This window comes from Notolepis coatsorum (assembly GCF_963971535.1).
Source record: "Notolepis coatsorum genome assembly, chromosome: 6".
Taxonomy (NCBI): Eukaryota; Metazoa; Chordata; class Actinopteri; order Aulopiformes; family Paralepididae; genus Notolepis; species Notolepis coatsorum.
This window is the reverse complement of record NC_140170.1, coordinates 73290389-73314263: the sequence shown is the minus strand read 5'-3', so window position 1 is coordinate 73314263 and position 23875 is coordinate 73290389. Positions and strand designations below refer to the sequence as shown.

The 23875-nt window shown below is 43.4% G+C and overlaps 1 protein-coding gene across 3 annotated transcripts in view; it reads right to left on the bottom strand.

Annotated features, from left to right (window-relative positions):
- The window catches only part of crbn (cereblon), a 96768-nt gene that overhangs the window by 32198 nt on the left and 40695 nt on the right, over positions 1 to 23875 (bottom strand). For all 3 annotated transcript variants that reach the window (XM_084316679.1, XM_084316680.1, XM_084316681.1), the window contains exon 9: positions 7688 to 7752. In XM_084316679.1, coding sequence (XP_084172805.1) covers positions 7688 to 7752 — 65 coding nt within the window. The remainder of the gene's footprint in view (positions 1 to 7687; positions 7753 to 23875) is intronic.

Below are 23875 nucleotides of genomic sequence, written 5' to 3'. Positions count from 1 at the left end.
CTCTGGTACTCATACGCTAACCCTGCAAAGGAAGCGTAGGTAAGCCCTAGGATGGAAGATCGGGGATGCGCATACGCATCCTACAGGTCTATGGAGGAGAACCAGACCCCCACCTGACAGTGTTCAACAGGTAGGAGACGATCCAAAAAATGCTGAACCTTCCCATGGGACAGGCCCAGCCTGGGTCTTACACCCCTCCCTCCCGACTTCTCGGGCAGAGAACACCGGGAGGAGAACGCCACGACGATGGCTTGCTTCGTCCACAGAGATTGGATCTCGTTGACCAGAGCTGTCACTGCTGGAGACCCTGACAATAGGGTCTGTACCAAACCTGAAAACGGGTGGGGTTGTGTAAACACAAGTCCCCGCCTCAGCGTTCTCTCCATCCACCTCGACATATGGTACTGCCGTAGTCATATGTGACGACACTCCCAACGCACCCGCCGTCACGTGGCGCAGGTCCGCCAGGAACTGTAGACAGTTGGCCCGGTCCCCCCGCTGTGCGTAGCCAAACCTGGAACCGTGCGAGGAGCGCGTTCCGTGTCGGAACACCTGACCCTGACACCACCCACGAGGCAATCGCACCCAAGGGGGAACCCCGACAGAAAGGACCGGTCTGATACGGGGGGCTTCCGATGAAAAAAGCCCCCCCACTGAACACCCCTCCAGAACATGCTGAAGGAGTTGTTCTGCAGCCGGACATGCAAGGTGTAAGGCCCCCATGGGTTCCTACACACCGTAGCCCTGCAGTGATATTAATACCACCCCAAATCATGTGAGCTGCGACCACTTGCCAATATTTCAGGAGTGGGAGGCACCAACATGATACCTGGCCTGGCGAAGGCGAGGCCGGGGAAGCCCGCACTGTGTGCCTCAAAAGGTATCGAGCCCCCCTGCTGACAACACTTAAGTTGACAGACGTAACACCAGGCTCAACCAACACAGTTCAAGGTGTGGGAGCCGCTTGACAGCACAACATTCTCACGGACAGACCCAGGCTCAGCCATAAACTGGGTGTCAGCCCCTGTCCCCATGAGAAGCGAAAAGGGGGGCCGCCCGCGCATCAACGAAGGCACGCGGCCCGCAGCCAAAGGAAACAATCAGAGCCCACTTCTTCCGCTGGTGTTGGGGAAGGGAGTGATCGGAGAGCGGGCTGCTCGCGGCAGGACGGTGACGGCTTGTTTGTTCAAGCCGAACCCATCCTACATGGCCGATCCCTCGGCCGCCAAGGCTGTCGGCCTTGTGGACACCTGTCGAATCAACGCCCAGGATACCTCTGGCGGGGGAAAACATGGCCGCCTGTCGAGAGCCCCGTCATCGCCGCTGACGAGGCCGTGCTCTCTCTTCTTCTGGCTGCGCGGTGTGAGGCGGTGTAGGGCCTAGGACAATACCGCCCGCGCTCCAGCAGAAGACCAAAATCCCCTGCGGAGAGGGGAACCCTGATCGGTTATAGCTTGCGGCTGGGTCAAAGCTAATAACGTCAACAACCTCGCGCGATGTGTCGACGTCGGCTGGCCCTCAAGGCCCCTCCACCAGACACCATTTTTTTAATAGAAAAAAACAGCAATTCGAACACAGTTCTAATCGTTGCCAATTCCATACCGTGGCGGTACAAGCCCTAACAGCCCACCAGCCACTCGCCAGGCCGACCCACCCATGGTGTCGGCCGGGCGGGGCATTGTTTCAATATGTCAAAAACAAAGGACTGATGTTAACACGGAGCACCAGTGGTGATTGCAAACATGTTGGTGCACCATGAAAGGGTTAAATGAATAAAAGAGCTAAACCACAAAATACTGTAGAATGAGCAAACCCATACACACAAAGTTAAGGGGAGACGGACCAGAGCGAACTAGTCCCGCCTTCATTCAAAATATTCACAACAGGACACCAGCCCTAGTTTAGCCCATTTACCAAAAAAGGTAAACAAAACCCCCCCCCGCACTACTCCCCCAGTATACCGATTGACCGTCAGTATGAATGGTTGAGAGGAGAGAAAACTGTAGCAAGACAGACCTTCTCATAGCAGAGTGACAAAACAAAACAATAGCCCACTACACAGGGCCGCCTCAGGGGGTGGGGGGCCTCGCGTCTAAATACGCACAGGGCCTCACATTTCTCCCAGGCGGCCCTGCCCTTATACTACTGCAGCCTAGCGCGAGGCGATGTGGGACCCAGAACAACAATTGCCTGCGACGCCAACCCAGATGGGAACACCGTTCAACAAACCCCGCCGGAACACAAGGTAACATACCTGGCTAGGCAACCTAGCCACGGCCTACCCTGTTGTCAACCCATTTACCCGAAAAAAGGTAAATAGGACTCAGCAAAAAAACCCACAACAGCTACCGACTGACCTTCATTGATGAACCGGGCAAGAGGAGGGAGAGTGACAACATCTCACGGCGGAGACATTAGAACAGAGTAGCAATTAGCAGTAGTAATAGCATGCGGCATTAGCGATAGCATGTAGCATAGCATTAGATGTTTTAGTAGCACGCCCAAGACAGCTTGGAAACCGTTCCCTGCAGTGAACGTTCACCAAACCATCCTGCCCCCGGCGCCAACACACAACATGGTTGTGTAACAAAACAAACCAGCATTACTAACACTAATACCCATGCCTGAAGACACAGGGCCTACCTGAGTACAAGCTGGCCCGACAGCCAGTCTTGTACAGCTGAACCTCGATGTGCTGTCATCAAACAAGGAACATCAACATAGGCCCGTCGTGTCGCCGAAAACATGCGTCGAAGATGCCAGGGGCCAGCAACCTCCGGTAAGCTTTCAACATTATGACTCTGATCCTTTTCATCCTGCTAGTTATCGTATGGTGCACGCATCCATTACGCTGGGACGAAAATAGAGGAAGAGTGTTTGGTGACCAGAGTCACGGTTATATGGGCGGTGCCACCATGGGGGCGGGGCCCCATACAGGTGGGGTGCATGTATTTGTTCGTGGGAGATACAGTAGGTATCATAGGAGATAAGGGGTATCTCATAAGGCTCAGAGCGGGACGCGAAGCAAATACGATATATAACTGCCCTGTTGCAGGTCACAAAAAAAAATCAGATATTTCTTTTTTTTCCTCAATATTTTTTTTCCCTATATCGATTATTAAAATATATCGCAATATTTATCGTTATCGTTATATCGCCCAGCCCTAGTTCAACTAACTGACCTGAGTGGCTCAATAAACAGAGCAAAGCAGTACTGACAAGCAGAGTCACCACCAGTCCTAAAAATAGCTATGCATACAATATATTATATTACATAAACACTTTATTGTTTATTGTGGATCCCCATTAGTCAACGCACAAGCAACTGGCTAGTCTCCCTGGGGTCTGGGTTCTGTATCAACAGACAATAAATAACCATCTTTTAACTAACTTTCACTGCCACACTACCAAACTGTTAACCCTTTCACTGCAACAATACACAGAAGGTTAACCCTTTCACTGCCACACTACAGAAGGTTAACCTTTTACTATCACACTACCGACGGTACTAACCGGTAACCGTCGATAGTAAAGGGTTAACCTTCTGTAGTGTGGCAGTGACAGGGTTAAGAGCGATGCACTGCTCTATTGTTCTATAAAGTAATTTAGAATTGCACTGTTTTTATTATGCCTGTTATTTAGCCTTACTATTTTACTTTTTATTACTATCTATTTTAAAACTACCATAGAATCAACCCGTAAACAAATAGGCCTATTGGGATGTTAGATCCTAATGTGAAAAACTGTGATTTGCTGTGTCTGCACTTGATCTGCCAATTGTGTGCTCATTTTATGCCTGCCTTTTTTACTGCTGTGAAGCACTTTGAGCTGCAATTCTTGTATGAAAGGTGCTATAGAAATAAATATTTTATTATTATTATTATTATTATTATTATTATCTTATCTTATAAAATCTAAAATACAAAGCATGTCAAAGTCCAACACGTATAAAGTTAAAATGACCAGTTGCAACGAGACGAGTTACGGAAATGAATGGCATTACAATATATTTCATATATATCATTTCAATCTACACAAGAAGAAATCATAGATTCTGCTACACAGAACTCAAAACTTAAAACTGTAAAAGTCCAGTTCACATATTTAGAATGATTGGATAAATACGATGACAGGACTTTCGGACGACTGACAACATTATGATGATGGGGGTGCAGACTAATTCATCACAAACCCACCATCTACATTATAGCTTGTATATACTCTAAATACCATAGGCCAGAAAACAAATGCTCGCCAATTTGCCGCAATGTAATGTAATTGGTTGTCTTTGTTATGACAAAACCTTGGTCATGCCTGATGGCGCCATGTTGCAATATTCAATATTTGTGAACATGAGCTCCTCTCTTCTCCCAAAGCCAGAAACCAGAGAAGTAAGAATCAAACTTGTGATGTGATCAGGTATAAAGTCTGGAGCTGCTCCATTGACACAGCATGTTTGTTTTGTTTTTATATCCAAATGAGCTTTATTCTATAGTAGTAATCTCAGTTCTGAAACGGAACATGTACCTATGAAACTGCTGCCTTTCCGGGAGGCGTTACCACAGCCATCAGACTAATGAACAATACATAAACAATTATGATTTTACCCTGTGTTTTTATGTATGTAGTATTTTAAGTATCTTTTAGTACTGTATGTACATTTTATTCTACTGTTCTACTGTTACTTTTTCTTAAATCATTACTATGCTGGTTTTTATTGTTTTCTTTCGTATGTATTCTATTGTGTATTTTATTGACTGCTGTAGGTCGAGGGGGCAAGACCTAAGAATGTTGCTCTTTTTGTATGTAAATGTGACAAGATGCAACAATAAAACTGAATCTGAACTCAGAACGTTCCTCTGGGTTCTCAGTGTTCATCTCTAAACTCTTTCCCAGTTCATTGTCTATGGAGCGGCTTCAGACTTTGTACCTGATGACATCACAAGTTTGAGTTTTGTGCGCAACGTGATGTGAAGACGTGAAATGAGGTTGCTCAGCGCCAAGTTGCAATATCCAGTAGATCATTTGGAAAGTGCTCTCTCTCTCTCTCTCTCTCTGTGTGTGTGTCTCTCTCTCCATCTCACACATGTGGGAGTGGGAAGCTGCTGGTTCTCAGGGCAGCTGTCACAGTGGGAACCAGCTCCATGTCATCATTCACAGGCGCGCAGGCCAAGAGGCTGTGATAGACCCAGATCTAACGTCATCATTCACACACAGGCGCGCAGGCCAAGAGGCTGTGATAGACCCAGATCTAACGTCATCATTCACACACAGGCGCACAGGCCAAAAGGCAGTGATGGACCCAACTCTGACGTAATAAATTCCAAGGACTTTCAAGTACTTTTCAAAGCACTGTTTTTCATTTTAAAAGGGCATTTAAAAGGATACAATTCACTTTTAAATGCTGTTTTTTATAGAAAAGAAATCTGATCCAATAGTTATGGCTTAAAACCAATTTCCGACAATTAGTTAGTTTAAATAAAAAAAAAATCTATTTCCTGATTCAGAACAATTTTATCATGGATGAACAAAACTTTCAATGCGAATGGTTGATTTGAATTTCAAGGACTTTTTAAGCACCTTGTTAAAAAATTGGCTGTTTTCAAGGAATTCCAGGGCACTCATTCATCAACGTGTTCTACGCACAGATCTGTGCTTACCCTGTGCGTACGATCATTTCTAAGCAAAGAGTGGGATTCATCAATCTCAACTTGAACTTGACTTCGTGCTTACATCTACGCACAGTTCAGACCTGGCGTACCTAGCGCCCAGTGGTAGAATATATTATTACAACAAGGAAATGAGCTTCTGTGCATAATAACACTGGCACGTTCTGTACGAACCGTAGTTCATTATAGTTCATTGTAAAATAGCAACAGTAGTGTAATTATGGTCAAAACCCTATAAATAGCATTTGGAATAATAGATCTTTCTCTCAGAATGAATGCAGCATGGTTTATATAGCGTTATCGGAATATACGGGGTGTACTGACTGACTGCGCTCCGCGTAGCTTGATTGATTGATTGAAAAGTTTATTAACAGATTGCAGAATGGGTACAGTACAGTACAGCTCAGTACATACAATTGTTAATTGGGGATGCAGACCAACTTTCGTCTTGTTTACATCAGGGTCCCCCATTTTCAATTCATCATAAATCATAAAGCTCAACTCGTTATTATTCTGCGCAGACCGCAGAAACACGGGAACGTTTTGATTATATTTAAAAGGCTTTACGTTAAACGAAACAAGTGGAACTTCGAAGCTGTAAGCAGAATACAAGTCATATGAATATAGTGTTCTTCCCCCTTTTTACTGTATAAGAAAGAATAGAAAACGCATTGCAATGACACCAGATAGTGGACAGACTATGTATATGATGGAATTCAAGTTCATGTATTGAAAGGCAGGCTATCATACATGCAGTGAGATTCATTGTTCTTGTATATGCTCTCGTATTATATTGTTTATATAGGCTACCCAATACTGACATCAAAATAGATTGTAGTATGCCTCTAGAAATCATATGCAGCAGGTAGAAAATTGACGGGAGATCCATCGCGATTTGGAATAAAATTGAGGAGAACTTTAATCCCTGGGGTATTAATCAAACAACACGGGAAAAGGCAGTCATATTCCAGCGCAGTCTTTATTAGCCGACAACAAAATAGATGCATCTAAAAATCATATAGCCAATCGAACACAACTAATAAAGGCATTCATATTACAGCACGGTTATAATGACACACAACCAACGCCAAACAGTGGTCAACGAACGGTCTTTATTAGTATTTTGAGCTGTCCAGGCAGAATTGCAGCAATGGTCTTAGGGAGCCGTTGATATCTGACATCACCGTTTACAAGTCCGCCTTTTATTTATCCCACAATACGCGATAGTGTCTTCTTGGTTCGACAGCAGTGAACAATCTTCGTGGAGTTTCTCAGGGTTCCGCTCGGGTCCGTCCATTATTTCACATCCCATGGGGGGTGTTTCCTCATTTTCATGACCATATATGGATAATCATGCACGAGCATTGACGGTAGAACAAAGTGGTATTCATCAACACGGAGGACCATAGAGCCTGCGTACGCACGTGTGATGAATGCCGACTTCCCTGTGCGTACGCTAGTTCTACATTCCGTGCTTACGTGTGGAAGTAGGTCAAGTTCTACGTCCACGTTGATGAATGAGGGCCCAGGCCTCTACCTTTTTTGGTAAAAAATCAAGCACTTTAAGCACTTCAAGGACCTTGTGCGAACCCTGTGTGTATGTAAGACTACACCATATTTTATCTATTTATTACTAAAAGATTTGCACTACATCTCTACCTCATTTTTACATTTTGTACTTTAGTTTTGTATATTGTATATTTTGTATAGTGTTTGGTCTTTATTCTTTTACTCTATGAAGCACAATCTCAGGAGGCTCATACAGAGCCAAGCATTTCACTGTAATGTACCTTACAGGTGACGAATAAAACAAAACTTGAACTTGAAATGGAATTAATGTAACATGAAACAAATAACGTACCCAACACTGGCTCTGGTACAAAGCCCCCCTGAAAGCCCAGAACCCTGACAGCCAACAAGACTAATCACAACAAACTAACAGCAGAGATAACCTGCAGAGATAACAATCTGACAACCCCCCCCCCCCCCCCCCTCTCTCTCTCTCTCCCGAGTCTCACCTGAAGATCTCCTTCTTGGTGGTGATCTCCGTGCCTTGGCACAGCTTGCAGCACAGCGAGGTGCACTGCGGGAAAAAAAGGAGAAACACACAGTTCGTCAGGATTCTGCCAAGACGTATCTCCTCCTCCTCCGTGGGGAGTAATTGGCCAAGAGAGACGTCTCCATCAGACCGGTGACCCCGGCGCAGGTGAGGAGCTATTACGGACGCTAAGCCAATCAGAACGGGTCGGCGGAAATATACGTCATATACGTCATGTAGTGAAGCGGGGCGTCTTTGTTCATGAGATGCGACGGTGACGGTAGGCGCCGAGTGGTGGGCGGGCCTCTCCCCTCAGCATTCCACTATAGGGAGGTCTGACGTCACTTTAGTTCCCCATGCGGTCCACCCCGTATACAAATTCATCATTGGGAAAATTTATTATCGGCTATTGTAATAATTCTGCATAACATTGCCAAGCTTTCCATTTTTGCACAAAATGAGTTCCCTCCTATCACTAACATTGTTTAAGCATTTTTGGTTGAAATCAAATCATACGTAATTATTTTACGATTAATTGCTAATTGTTTCATGTTGAGCTATAGATTGTGGATGAATACACACAGAAAAGGTACACCATGCCAATGTTCATTCTTTATTTGTTTTAAACGAGACGATTTAGAAATGTGTCCCATTGGAAATACATTGCAATTTCAAGCGAGGTGGACCGGCCGGAAACAACAATGACATAGGACCCAGTGCCTTCTCAGGAATTTAGCATGTCTATTTTATCATGCCCATCTTATGTCTTTTTACTATCCGTTTTTTATGTCTATTTTATTATTAGTATTATTTCACAATTGAAGCGGGCATGACCACCCGCATTTCACTGTATGCCCTGGTATGTATGTGTCAAATAAACCTCTTGAATCTTGAATCTATATTGACACAGGATGGAGGGCTGAGAGTGAGACAAGAGTAGAGGAGACACGGGAGAGAATGTTCTGATGGGATTTGATCCCAGGCCAGCAGCGCTACATAATGGTCCCAGAGGCCGAGGGACTTAACCACTCTGCGCCATCTCTGGGCAGGCTTCACCTTCTGGAGTTTTATAGTTTAGTTTATTTGGTTCACGAAAAGGACAGCAAATGAATAATTTGTGGTAAACCATAGGATGTAACGACTCCTGGTGTCCTTGACGGTAAACGAATAGGATACTGCACCTTGTGTATACCGTTTACTTTTACTCGTAGTATATATTAAGATAAAAATTATCGTAACGTATAATATAACTGATACAGACCCTCATCTGCACCTTTGTTTATTTTTCTCATATTTTATATTCAGATCAATTGTATTGCCTATATTTATGTCGTTCTACTATTACCTTGCTCATACCCCCCCCCCCCCCATATTACTATGACACCCATATTTCCCCAAGGGATCAATAAAGGAATAACTTAGGTATAAAACAGTCATATACAGTAAAATTACAAAGAATACAAAATATAAGAATACATTCATAGAAAGCCATCCCCTCCCTCCATCATTCCCTCCCTCCCCCCTACTTCCCTCCTCCCTCCCCTCCACCCAGTGTTCAGACCATCTTTGTTCACAAAATGTAACAGTAATAGTAAGGGCTTGTGTGTGTGTGTGTGTGTGTGTGTGTGTGTGTGTGTGTGTGTGTGTGTGTGTGTGTGTGTGTGTGTGTATGTATGTATGTATGTACATAGCATAGTAGACCATAGCACCAGACATCCTCCCATTCCTAACGGCAACCATCAACTCCTCCCTCAACTTGGGGGTGGTTCCCACCTCCCTAAAACAAGCCAGTCACACCCCTCATAATAAAAAAAAACCATGAACCCCACTGTCATAGACAACTATCGTCCTGTCCCTCTTCTCTCCTTCCTCTCTAAATCACTTGAACGTGCTGTATCCAACCAACTTACTGAATATCTCTTACAGAATGACCTCCTAGACCCTAATCAGTCAGGCTTCAGGACTGGTCACTCCACAGAGACGACCCTTATAGCGGTCACAGAGGCTCTTCACTTAGCAAAAGCGAAGGGCCTCTCCTGTCCTGATTCTCCTGTCCTGATTCTCCTGGACCTGTCGGCAGCCTTCGACGCGGTCAACCATCGGATCCTCCTCGCATCCCTTGCAGGAATGAGAGTGGCTGGCTCTGTGCTGGCATGACTGACATCCTACCTCGACGACCGCTCCTACCGAGTATCATGGAAAGGGTCCCTGTCGGCCCCTTCGGATGGGTGTCCCCCAGGGCTCGGTCCTTGGACCCCTCCTCTTCTCCCTCTGCACCAAATCTCTGGGTAACATTATCACGTCTCATGCCTTCTTGTATCATTGCTATGCCGATGATGCTCAACTCTTCCTCTCCTTCCCTCCCTCAGAGATCCATGTCTCTGAGCGGATCTCCGCCTGTCTGTCTGACATCTCCGCCTGGATGATGACCAACCACCTCAACCTGAACCTAAGCAAAACATAACTGCTTCACCTGCCGGCCAAATCCCCCCGCTAACTGACCTTTCCATCACAGTGGAAAATGTAGCCGTAGCCTTGTCCCCGACCGCCAAGAACCTTGGTGTAGTCCTTGATGACCGGCTGAACTTCTCCGCTCACATCGCTGCAATGACCAGAACCTGCAGGTTCCTCCTGAGAAATGTCAGAAGGATGCGCCTCTTCCTGTCAAAAGAAGCCACCAAACTCCTTGTCAAATCAACAGTCATGTCTCGCCTCGACTACTGCAATGCACTGCTCGCTGGTCTACCGACCACCGCCACCAAGCCTCTTCAACTCATTCAGAATGCAGCCGCCCGTCTGACCTCCAACCTACCTCCAGCCCATGTTATCCCGCTTCTTAGGGACCTGCACTGGCTCCCCATCGCCGCACAAATTCGCTTCAAGGTCCTCGACTTTGCATATGGCGTGGCGAATGGTACGGCTTCCGCCTACCTCCGGTCAATGGTCTCTAATTACACACCCTCAAGACCCCTCCGCTCGACATCCTCTGGCCGCCTCAGACCCACTCCTATCCGAACTCCGGAAGGGTCATCAAAGAGAAGCAGCTTATTCTCTGTCCTCGCTCCACAATGGTGGAACGAACTTCCCACCAGAGTTAGGACAGCCGAAACCCGATCAATCTTTCACCATCGATTTAAAACACACTTCTTCAATCAATATCTGAAATGATTTTAATTTTTTTTTAAACAAACCTTCTTACTGTCTTATACTATCATGCACTCTTCCTACTATACTAATATGTCTTTACTACTATGCACTCATCACTGCAGCACCCAAATGTCAGCACTGTTTTGATGAACATTGTTACTCAATGTTACAAGTCGTACCCTTCCTGCTGACTTGTCGTACAGAACTTGTAAGTCGCTATGGATAAAAGAGTCAGCTAAATGACAAAATGCAAATGTAATATATGTATGTACTATGTACGTACGTACATACAGAGTGTGTGTGTGTGTCTTCAGTGGAATGTGTAGTTTATTGTCTGACTGAGAGTCACAACATGAGTCAGACTGTCCTGATCAACAGAGAGACCACATGTTCATCTCTCCATACATATACACATATATATATATATATATATATATGAATAGCATCATGGCAGAACCTTCCAGACAACACATCTTCTGCACTGATGGCGGACATTCACAAAGACTGATGATGGCGGACATTCACTGAGACGTCATTCAGAGTTGCTTTCTCCCAGGGTGCCACATTCTGCACAGAGCGGCAGTGATGTGGATGCCTTCTAGCCACAACCATCCTGACCAACTAACATTACCCTACCTTTACCCTACCTCTGCCTAGAACCAATGCTCTAAAGAAAACTGCAATGTATAGAGCCATAACATATTGGAATAGGATCCCATTACATATCATACGGACAGAAAACAAGGACAGTTTCAAAAATAAACGTAAGGAGCCATAATCCGGAAGGAAATCAATATATGTCAAGCATGAGTGTAGCTGCAGCCATGTTATCCAAACTTCTTCTGTTTACTTTGTGTGTGTGTTTTTTTTTAAAGGTATGGTGAAATGGATTCACCTATGAACTTTTGTTTTATTTTCTATTGATTTAGGGATGCTCGATATTGGCTTTTTTACCGATACCGATATTCCGATATTGTCCAACTCTTAATTTCCGATACCGATATCAACCGATATCAACCGATACCGATATATGCAGGGTTTCCCCCCCCAAAAAACTGAATAATTTCAGGTAACTAATAATTTCACTGGATATATATATAACAAATATTGTTATTGTTTTTCTTTTTTTTTTAAACCGATACCGATATTTTCCGATATCACATTTTACTGCCGATATCGGCCGATAATATCGGTCGGCCGATAATATCGGACATCCCTATGATTATGTATGTGATATATGACTGATTTACACTGAATGTTTCATATTTGTATGTGTATATCTGTGAGGACCCCAGGAAGAATAGTCAACACGTTGATGATGACTCATGGGGATCCTAATAAACATAAACTTCAATTTGAGACAATAACAAAAATGAAATCTGGGGCTAAAAGGTGCAGAGGGCGCCCTGCAAGAACTCAGATGGACCTGCATTGAGAGGCGACCGCCTGCTTTTATGTAACTCTCTCTGTTATGACGTCTTCTAGTTATGTCATATTTGTGGTGGAAGAAGTACACAGTTCCTTTAATTAGTAGAGTAGAAATACTCAAATAAATGAGTACTCTTGTAAAGGTAAAAGTCATCCATTCAGATTCTACTTAAGTAAAAGTAGGGAAGTATTTGCTATTGAATGCACTTAAGTATCTAAAGTAAAAGTACACATTCTACATGACGTTTGTGTGTCCATTGACCTCTATAGGTTGTGTTAGGGCTTGTGTCCATAGCGGACGTTTCTTTCAAGGCGGACCGCTTTGAAAAAAAGGAAAAAAAAGCTCAGAGCGTTTTCCTGGGTCTCGCGACTGCCGCGGCTCCGCCCGTTCCTCGATGTTGATTACCTTGATGAGCGCGCTCCTTTCCAAAAGTTGAACTAGTTTCAACTTTATGCGCTGAGAGCGCTCCGCCCAAAAACGCTGCCGCTGAGAGCGCATAAAACGTGAGGCGCGGCGCTGGGAAGAGGGGCGCGCCTGTCGCGTCTCCAGCATAGAAATGAATGACAGAAAGGAGCTGACAACTCATAAAACGTCCGCTATGGACACAAGCCCTTAAAGTGGTATGTGGTCCAGTTATGCTGCTCTGATTACGTCCTTTTGAAGTTGACAGGCTTTCATACATTTTTTATTTTGTATATATTATATTTTCTATGCAAAATCCTTTTCTTCAAAGTAACTAGTAACTGATGGGTTCAGATAAATGTAGTGGAGTAAAAAGTACAATAAGTCCCTTGAAATGTAGTGGAGTAAAAGTATAAAGTTCCCTAAAATGAAAACGCTCACATAAAGTACAAGTAGCTCGAAAATTTACTTAAGTACAGTACTCGAGTAAAAATACTTAAGTTACTTTCCACCACTGGTCATATTTACGTTGGAAGGCTATCTGTCTAGGAGAGGGGTGTAACGGCAGAGCGGACTGTAGCGGGGCGCAGCAGACCCATGGAACGTACGCAAGCTAGCTCTCCATTGGGTGATGTGTGATCACTGATCACATGTTCATCTCTCCAGATATATATATATATATGAACCACATCATGTCAGAGTCCAGACTGTCCTGATCAACAGAGACCACATGTTCATCTCTCCATATATAGTTTAGTTTATTTATGTAGCACATTATTTAAAAGAAAACAGTGCTAGGAGGGAACGAAGCCCAAAGGGCTTGTACAAAGTTCCACTCCCATCCAAATATATATACAGTGTATATATATATGAACCGCATCATGGCAGGACCTTCCAGACAACACAGCGTCTGCACTAATGGCGGACATTCACAAAGTCGTAGAGACGTCATTCAGATTTTCTTTCTCCCAGGGTGCCACGACATTGTGCACAGAGCGGCTGTGATGTGGATGCCTTCTAGCCACAACCATCCTGACCAACTAACATTAGCGCAGCTCAGCTAGCTAGCAACATCCCGGGCGATGTGGCGGGTCCTTACGGCAGCATTTTCTTTGTTTTGCAGCTTTTAGCTGCACAGTGTGATATTTATTATGTTTCTCGCACGAATATGAGCGGTCGATGTTCAATGCAACACACGCTAAGACAGTGGTATGTGTGGCCAAGGACAGGAGGGTTGTGGCTAGAAGGCATTACAGCATTACAAACATGGACATGGACCACACACATTGACAGTGTAGTAAAGAAGGCACGGCAACGCCTCTACTTCCTTAGGCGCCTAAGGAAGTTCAAAGTGAGTCAGAAGATACTTAAGAACTTCTACTCATGCACAATAGAGAGCATCCTGACTGGTAACATCACCTCCTGGTTTGGGAATAGCACCGCACACGACCGCAACAGACTACAGAGAATGGCACGTTCAGCCGAACGCACAATTGGAGGTGGGCTTCCCACTCTCCAGGACATTTACAACAAAAAAGCGTTGCAGGGCCATGGCTAAGAGAATCACCAAATACTCTAGTCACCCAAACAACTGCCTCTTTGAACTGTTGCAGTCAGGCAAGTGCTACCAGAGTCTCATGGCCAGTACAGAGAGACTCAGAAGGAGCTTCTATCCCCAGGCCATCAGGATGCTCAATGACTCCATGTAACAACCCATCATCTACACTCCTTGCACCAGTGGCGGCCGGCCGATAGGGGGCGATGGGGCGCCGCCCCCCCCCCCCCCCTGATGAGAGAGAAGGAGAAGAAGAACTTGTTTTTAATTTTAGATTTTTTGAAGTCCTAAAAATAAAAAATATAATTTTTAAATGAATAATAATTACTATTAAGGGAAGACACTGCAGGTGAATAGGGTAAAAAAATTAACTAATAGATATCACAATGAAACTTACCCAGTTGATTACTTATATTAAGACAAGACTTTTTTGTATTACAAGTTTTCTGAAATTGTATGTTTAAATATGCAAATGAGGCATGATCTACTTAAATATGCACTAATTTGCATATAATTCCAGGACAGAAATCTGAACATTGGATAAAGCCATTTTCAAAATTATAGTTTCATTTTGTTGACATATTAGAGCCAAAGGTTATTACAGAGGGGATTTTGGATATCTCTTTTTATCACTCCATAAATCAGAAAATACTCTGTTACGAAGGATCAGATTAAACCGAATATATATATTTATTACTTGATATATATTGTATAGCATTTGAATATCGTCTGATATCCTTTGTATATTCTTTGTACATATACACGGAATATCCCTTTTACCTAGTACAGACCATAATATTTCGTTCTCCTATTGGACAGCGATCCACTAGGCGCCACGGCCATACCCCCAATGTCTAGTTCAAAGTCACCGCCAAAGACATGCCTGGACATGACCGGCTCTGCGCAAGAATACGAGACAGAAATAAGGCTGGTACTAGATTGTTCACCTAACGTATAAATACGGCGCAGGTGAATACAGAAGTACTGTTACCCAATAAGTTGAAGCCTCACACCACGATACAACGTGCTGTGAAGTGGGCCCGTTTTGCCCCAAAATAGAGCCTTGAGACCGCGTGCGAATTGATAGCTGAAGCGTCAGAGTTTAACGCTGTACCGTCGAGTTCGACCTATTCTATTATTCAGTAATAGTCTATTTATGTATAGTGTATCGTGCGGCTACCGTTCTACAGTGACCAGCATTACCAACGCTTCCTCGTACCGAGCTAGTGTGCTTATCCAGGCTGGGCGGCTTAACCTGGTGCCGTCATCCGAGGAGCCCTAGACGAGAACCGTGTGGATATGTACACTGGATAACCTACACCGGCGACTACAGAGCCCTTTTCGGCTGGATTATTGCTTTGGTCCTGTGGCTGTTGGAGCGGAGGAGAATCGTCTACACCCACTACTGTGTGGGATTTACCCGTGAGGAGCATCACTCGAGCCTGTCTCTAGGAGAGGCTGGCTGGCTTTCACCTATGCTGCACGCATACATGGATTATAGCTGCTGCTTTCGTCTGCCGATCAAGGGAGTAATGTACCGCCTCCCGTAGCTGGAGCTTATTGATTCCCCGTTGATCCAGAGTTTGCATTCGAACATTCCTCCCCCTGCTGGCCTACAACCGGAGGGACCCTACTAGTATCTCCCGCTGCCCTACTAGTGTACCATAGATATAATTCCTATGATACAGGTGGTATTCATTATCTCCTGCGTAATATTCTAATGGACTTACGCTCTTGACCTATTCATGCACATTCTTCGCCTTACAAGCGCGACTCTAATTCTCAAGTAATGTAAGATAATCTTCGTGCTGCTAATAAATATTATTCTAACCCATATTTGTTGTGGAACCGTGTCATTGTGGAGGTGTTCATCTCATATACCTGTGTACTGTATGGCCAGTAGTAATGTACATAAGACAGTAGTGGTTTAATGATACCATACTTATTAATACAGTCAGGGAATTGTACCCCTCAGTTACATACTCCATTCAGTCCATTTTTATGGTAAAATTCCATATTTCACCATGTTTTTAGGAATAAAATGTGATATAAATCGGGGTATGAATGCGATATCAACAAACCCTTCTGTAAATACCTTCAGAACATAGATATGAATAGAACTGGAAGGTTTGGTGTATGTGTGTGCTACTGAAGTGGAGATTTCTGGCTCAGAGTATGAGGAAAAACTCTTAAAACTAATTTTTGGGAAAACGCCTTCAAAGTTCTGTATTGTAAAATGCCATACTTTTTTTTTTAAACAGATATTTACAAACACAATACCTAATCAAACCATTAGTAATAGACAACCTAAACACATGCCTGATAACTGAATAATAATAATAATAATGATGTTATTGAACTGAACAGAACTACACACAGGCTACAAACAGTGTAGTACAGTGTAGTACCCCCTAATAGGCAAAACATATTTGAATAGATATCACTATGAAACTTTCCCAATTTGTTATGTACATATAAACTAAGAAAAAATATATTGCAAGTTTTCTGAAATGTATGTTTATATATGCAAATGAGGCACTTCCCATTAAATATGTGCACATTTATGGATGCAATAAGGCAAAATTATGTAAAATAAACAACTAAATGTGTGTTATTGACGTTTTATTGTCACTAGTTTCATAGAAGACATGTTTAGGAAGCAAAATATAACAAAATCTCAAAATCAACAAAAAAAGTATATTTGACTATTCACCTGCAGTGTCTCGCCTTAACCCATTCTCCGCCATTAGGACATCATTCCTCGCCATGCTTAATCTGCCAATGACGGATTACGACGTCATCGAGATCAATATTTCAAATTTTCGTCATGGTATTCACATTTCACCCACGGAGCCATGACTGGTGCTGTAGATCTCCACTCAACTCTCCAGCGCTTCAATACCGCCACCTGGTGGCCGATCAGCGAGTTGCCAAACCGGAAGTGGGGCCGGAAGTGCTTGGTGTCCCCCCTATTCCGTCCGCCACTCGCTATCGCTCCCGGGACTCCATCTCGACACACTGGATAATCGATCCGTTGTCATAACTCAATAAACAACGTTATTTGGACGTATATAGTATTATACAACCCGGAAATGGTTCATCTAGATCAACATCCCATAATAGCAATCTTTTTGCTCCACGCTGATCACCCAACAGTAAGAGGAAGCTGCGGTGAGTTTCAGCGTTTTTGATTATTATTAACCATACAAACTGCTCTGATATATATATCACCCATACTACATAAATGATGTAACGTGGGCCACGGAATTATAAGTCATATGTTTAATTTACGCAAGCCAGCCTTGGCTCTTTTAACAATATGGAAAATATGCTGTACTCATACTGAAGTTATTCTTGGTATATACTGTATACTAGGTCTGATCCTTTGCAGTTTCTTCTAATTTGTGTAGTGCTTGGGGTTCCACGTGAGGTACTTAATGCTGTGTGTGAGAGAGAAAGAAAGAGAGAGATAGAGGAGGGGGATACTAATTAATTTCGCCGCGGGGGGCATAATCCCACGGGACAATGCATTGGTAACTTGTTTCAAATGACAATATATACCTCTGTGATTATTATTGTACGGATCTGAATACGGGCGTGTGCGTGGGAGCATGCACAAAGATATTACAGTGATATGCTGCTCCCGAGTCCAACTGCCTGAGAGAGAGAGAGAGAGAGAGAGAGAGAGAGAGAGAGAGAGAGAGAGAGAGAGAGAGAGAGAGAGAGAGAGAGAGAGAGAGAGAGAGAGAGAGAGAGAGAGAGAGAGAGAGAGAGGGTTTTGAGATCTGGGCGTGCGTGTTTGTGTAGGCGCTATTGGAAACATGGCTGCATTGACTGATCATATATTGATTGATGGCAATGGTGATAGTTGTACTGGACTACAGCCCCCTCAGCATCAACGGGGCACCGGTTGAGAGAGTCAACAGCTTTAAGTACCTCGGAGCCTACATATCCGAGGACTTGACATGGACCACACACATTGACAGTGTTGTGAAGAAGGCACGACAACGCCTCTACTTCCTCAGGCGCCTAAGGAAGTTCCAAATCAGTCAGAAGATCCTTAAGAACTTCTACTCATGTACAATAGAGATCATCCTGACTGGCAACATCACCTCCTGGTTTGGGAATAGCACTGCACAAGACCGAAGCAGACTACAAAGAGTGACACGTTCAGCCGAACGCACAATCGGAGGGGGGCTCCCCACCCTCCAGAACATTTACAACAAGCGGTGCAGGGGGAAGGCTAAGAGAATTATTAAGGACTCGAGCCACCCGAACAACTGCCTCTTTGAACTGCTGCGGTCAGGCAAGCGATACCGGAGTCTCAAGGCGAGCACAGAAAGACTCAGAAGAAGCTTCTATCCCCAGGCCATCAGGCTGCTTAACGAACAATGAACACTACACAACAACAACCATCAAACGCACATAGCACACACATCCACACGCACACACTCACTTTAAACAAACACACTGTAGCACCCACTCCCCACACTTTATAGCACACACTCACTTTAAACAAACACACTGTAGCACCCACTCCCCACACTTTATATTTATTGATGAAGGATTGCACTACAACTCGTACACCTTACTGTAAATTGTACCTAAATTGTACCTCATCCCATTTCTGCATTTCTGCTTTGCACTATATAATATTGTACATTAGTACACTGCATAGTATTGTATATTATATGGTAACTCAATTACGTCTATTCTGCATCGAACATTGTACATATGTCTATACTGAACACTGTGACCTCATTTTCTACTTCTAATTTACATGCTATACTATGTTATTTGATACTATCTTGTCTAGCACAGTCTCTGGAGCGTAACAGTAAGAAGCATTTTGTATGAAAGTATTCTGTACTTCTGTATGACAACTATTAAAGAAACTTGAAACTTGAAACTGTACCTACTTAAATATTCGTACCTTGTGGTTTCGCCGAAGCTCTGACGTGCACAGTAGGCTACTCAGTGTGTGGTTTCGCCAATGCGTGCACGCGCGTGTTTCGTTTGTGTGTCTGTGTGACATTGTGATACCTCGGTACATGTTTGCAAAATGTTTGGTATAGCGCCCCCCCTGGAGAAGAATTCACCAGCCGCCACTGCCTTGCACACACATCCACATGCACACACTCACTTTTAAACAAACACTCACCTTAACACCACATTATATCTATCTATTATTAAATAGATTTGCACTACATTCATACCTCATTTGCAATTGCACCTATTGTACCTCATTTTCTGCATTGTACTGTACCTCACTGTTTACAAATTCTTACTACTTTAGATTGTACTGTATATATGTATATTCCTCTTTTTACTTACCTTTTTTTTTTTACTTACTTTCTTACTTACTTTTTTTTACTGTATGAAGCACACTCTCAGGGGCTCATACAGAACCAATCATTTCAACGTAAAGTCCATGTCTTTTATTGTGATATTTAATGAAACTTGAAAACTTGAACACAATGTGTTTGTCTCTTGTCCGATGATTTCCTAGTGCTGTGATTACATTTATGTGCCCCGGTCTGTACTAACAAGAGCAGCAGCAAGGCCCAGCATGAAGGCCGCTCTCTACTTTAATATGAAAACCTCCAATTGCACCGCGACAGCCCTGTCGCCTTGGTAACACACAGACGAATGGAGAAATTGTCTTTTTCGTCTTCAGTGTCATCACGGTGCCAGGAAATTGCCTCGTAGCATGAGAGACGAGACGTCAACACATCGCCACGGTAACTCAGCTTGACTTTGTTGACTCTGTGATTTATTTCTCAGTGTGCTGCTTTCAGAATCGATGGATCCGACGTGTCGGGGGGGGGGGGGGACTGGTGAGGAGAGAGAGAGGGTCACCCTGGAGATTGCGGAGGCGAGATTAAGGCCTGAGACATAACGCCTACCTGAACAGCATGTGTGAAGATAAATCTTTTTATTTCACCGCCCATGTTAACAGGTTAGAGAGCAGCCACACAGTGACCATGTTAACAGGTCAGAGCAGCCACACAGTGACCATGTTAACAGGTTAGAGCAGCTACACAGTGACCATGTCAACAGGTTAGAACAGCCACACAGTGACCATGATAACAGGTTAGAGCAGCTACACGGTGACCATGTCAACAGGTTAGAGCAGCTACACAGTGACCATGTTAACAGGTTAGAGCAGCTACACAGTGACCATGTCAACAGGTTAGAGCAGCTACAGTACACTACACAGTGACCATGTCAACAGGTTAGAGCAGTGACCATGTCAACAGGTTAGAGCAGTGACCATGTTAACAGGTTAGAGCAGTGACCATGTCAACAGGTTAGAGCAGTGACCATGTCAACAGGTTAGAGCAGTGACCATGTTAACAGGTCAGAGCAGTGACCATGTTAACAGGTCAGAGCAGTGACCATGTTACCAGGTTAGAGCAGTGACCATGTTAACAGGTTAGAGCAGTGACCATGTTAACAGGTCAGAGCAGGGACCATGTTAACAGGTCAGAGCAGTGACCATGTTAACAGGTTAGAGCAGTGACCATGTTAACAGGTCAGAGCAGTGACCATGTTAACAGGTTAGAACAGTGACCATGTTAACAGGTTAGAGCAGTGACCATGTTAACAGGTCAGAGCAGCTACAGTACACTACACAGTGACCATGTCAACAGGTTAGAGCAGTGACCATGTTAACAGGTTAGAGCAGTGACCATGTCAACAGGTTAGAGCAGTGACCATGTTAACAGGTCAGAGCAGTGACCATGTTAACAGGTTAGAGCAGTGACCATGTTAACAGGTTAGAGCAGTGACCATGTTAACAGGTTAGAGCAGTGACCATGTTAACAGGTTAGAGCAGTGACCATGTTAACAGGTTAGAGCAGTGACCATGTTAACAGGTTAGAACAGTGACCATGTTAACAGGTCAGAGCAGTGACCATGTTAACAGGTCAGAGCAGTGACCATGTTAACAGGTCAGAGCAGTGACCATGTTAACAGGTTAGAGCAGTGACCATGTTAACAGGTCAGAGCAGTGACCATGTTAACAGGTTAGAGCAGTGACCATGTTAACAGGTCAGAGCAGTGACCATGTTAACAGGTCAGAGCAGTGGCCATGTTAACAGGTCAGAGCAGTGGCCATGTTAACAGGTCAGAGCAGTGGCCATGTTAACAGGTCAGAGCAGTGACCATGTTAACAGGTCAGAGCAGGGACCATGTTAACAGGTCAGAGCAGTGACCATGTTAACAGGTCAGAGCAGTGACCATGTTAACAGGTCAGAGCAGTGACCATGTTAACAGGTTAGAGCAGTGACCATGTTAACAGGTTAGAGCAGTGACCATGTTAACAGGTTAGAGCAGTGACCATGTTAACAGGTCAGAGCAGTGACCATGTTAACAGGTCAGAGCAGTGACCATGTTAACAGGTTAGAGCAGTGACCATGTTAACAGGTTAGAGCAGTGACCATGTTAACAGGTCAGAGCAGTGACCGTGTCTTAACGTGGTGCACCACCGGGGCCACAGTGACCATGTCAACAGGTCATAGCCACACAGCCTGCGTGAGCAGTGAGTCATCCTAGAGATTTGGCACTGAGCCTTATTTCCTAGCCTGAGACACGAGGCAGAATAGACGTGTAGAGCGCTCTTATCGATCACGCCGTCTGCGTGGGACACCACCACCACGGCGCCCATGAGCCCCTGCATCTGAGCGATGCAGCCATCACTAGGGTTGGGGACCTTTCACATGTGGTACCTGTGAATCGATACCGGTACCAAACGGTACCTTTTTTCGGTACTTTAGTCTCTAAAAATGTAATCTGCCTACCTCAGTTGTAAAAAAAATATCAAAACTTAAAATTATTTATTATCATATACAATATTGCAGCGAGCGTTGTCTGCATCTAGCTTTGTAAAGTGTAACAACACTTGCGACAGTTTTTGGCTTGCCATTGCGCCGACTGCTTTGTTGTTGAATCAAGTCAAATCCTAGGTAAGCGTCTATTGTGCGGGTGAACGGTGACGTGAGGCACACTTCATAGGTTTCGTTTCGCGGTAAACTAAACATTGACGTCGTCGGACTTAAAAAACCCAATATATTTTACAAAATGTTCTTTTTATTTTTATATATATATATTTTGTTACCAAAATGTGGCACCGGCGGATCTCACGTGATTCGGTCGGTACCCTTAAAAGTACCTGATTCGGTACCCATCCCTAGCCATCACGCCGTCTGTCTGGACGTATCGCAAGGGAGACGTGCTGCAACAACACCGTCGAGGCCTCTAGTCTGTTGACTGTGTAAATGTCATGATGTCATGTATGTTATGTATGTCATAAATGTCACTATGAATTGAAAATGGGGGACCCTGATGTAAACAAGACAAACGTCTTTCTCTGGTCTGCATCCCCTTAACAATTGTGTGTATTGAGCCGTACTGTATTGTACCCATTCTGCAATCTGTTAAATAAAGTTCTCATTAATTCATTCATTCATTCATTCATTGAGAAATCATCTAGGCCTAGAGATGATGAATCATCATCACTATATTATAGCCATTGGGACCCGACCGATGCAGAATGTTTGGGTTAGATACCGTTATTGGTGTATGTTCTATTTTGGTAAGAGGTACCATTGAATGTACACGTATTATTTTCATATGATCATACTAACTGTGGATCTAAATGTAAGGGAGATATTAAAAGAGAGATAAGGGGGTGGGGGTGTTTGTTTATGTTTGTGAAAAGAAACTTGCAAAGTAAATGATGGTACAGTGAAAAACCAATAAAAACATTGTTTTAGATACCGTTACTAGTAACAGGAGGAATTCTTAGTCGACTAATTGTCATGATTGTTGACTAATCGATTAGTTTGACTTCACTGAGAAATCTATCTTCCAGTTATGAAAAATTAAATTACTAATAACTTACTCAGAGAAAAAGAAAAAGAAAAAGAAAATACTATTATAATTAAATAAATAAATAAATAAATAAATAAATAAATAAATAAATAAATAAATAAATAAATAAATAAATAAATAAATAAATAAATAAATAAATAAATAAATAAATAAGGACCAATTAGATATTGGCCAGCTGTAGTGAATGAGGTTTGTTAATCAAGTTGTACATGTTTTAATTGATGGTTATCCTTACTTGTTTAATTGTTGTGATTGTATATGCTGTGTGATTTTATATGCCTTTTCTTTTTACTTAACTCTGTATGTTTTGCTTAACTCAGTCTGTACACTCGACATGCCTGTAAAAACCTCAATTGCCTTTCGAGTCTAGTGGTAGTAAGTATGTTTAAATAAAGGTCTAGTGGTAGTAAGTAAGTATAAATAAAGGTCTAGTGGTAGTCAGTAAGTGTAAATAAAGGTCTAGTGGTAGTAAGTAAGTGTAAATATACTAAATAAAGGTCTAGTGGTAGTAAGTACGTTTAAATAAAGGTCTAGTGGTAGTAAGTATGTTTAAATAAAGGTCTAGTGGTAGTAAGTAAGTGTAAATATACTAAATAAAGGTCTAGTGGTAGTAAGTACGTTTAAATAAAGGTCTAGTGGTAGTAAGTATGTTTAAATAAAGGTCTAGTGGTAGTCAGTAAGTGTAAATAAAGGTCTAGTGGTAGTAAGTAAGTGTAAATATACTAAATAAAGGTCTAGTG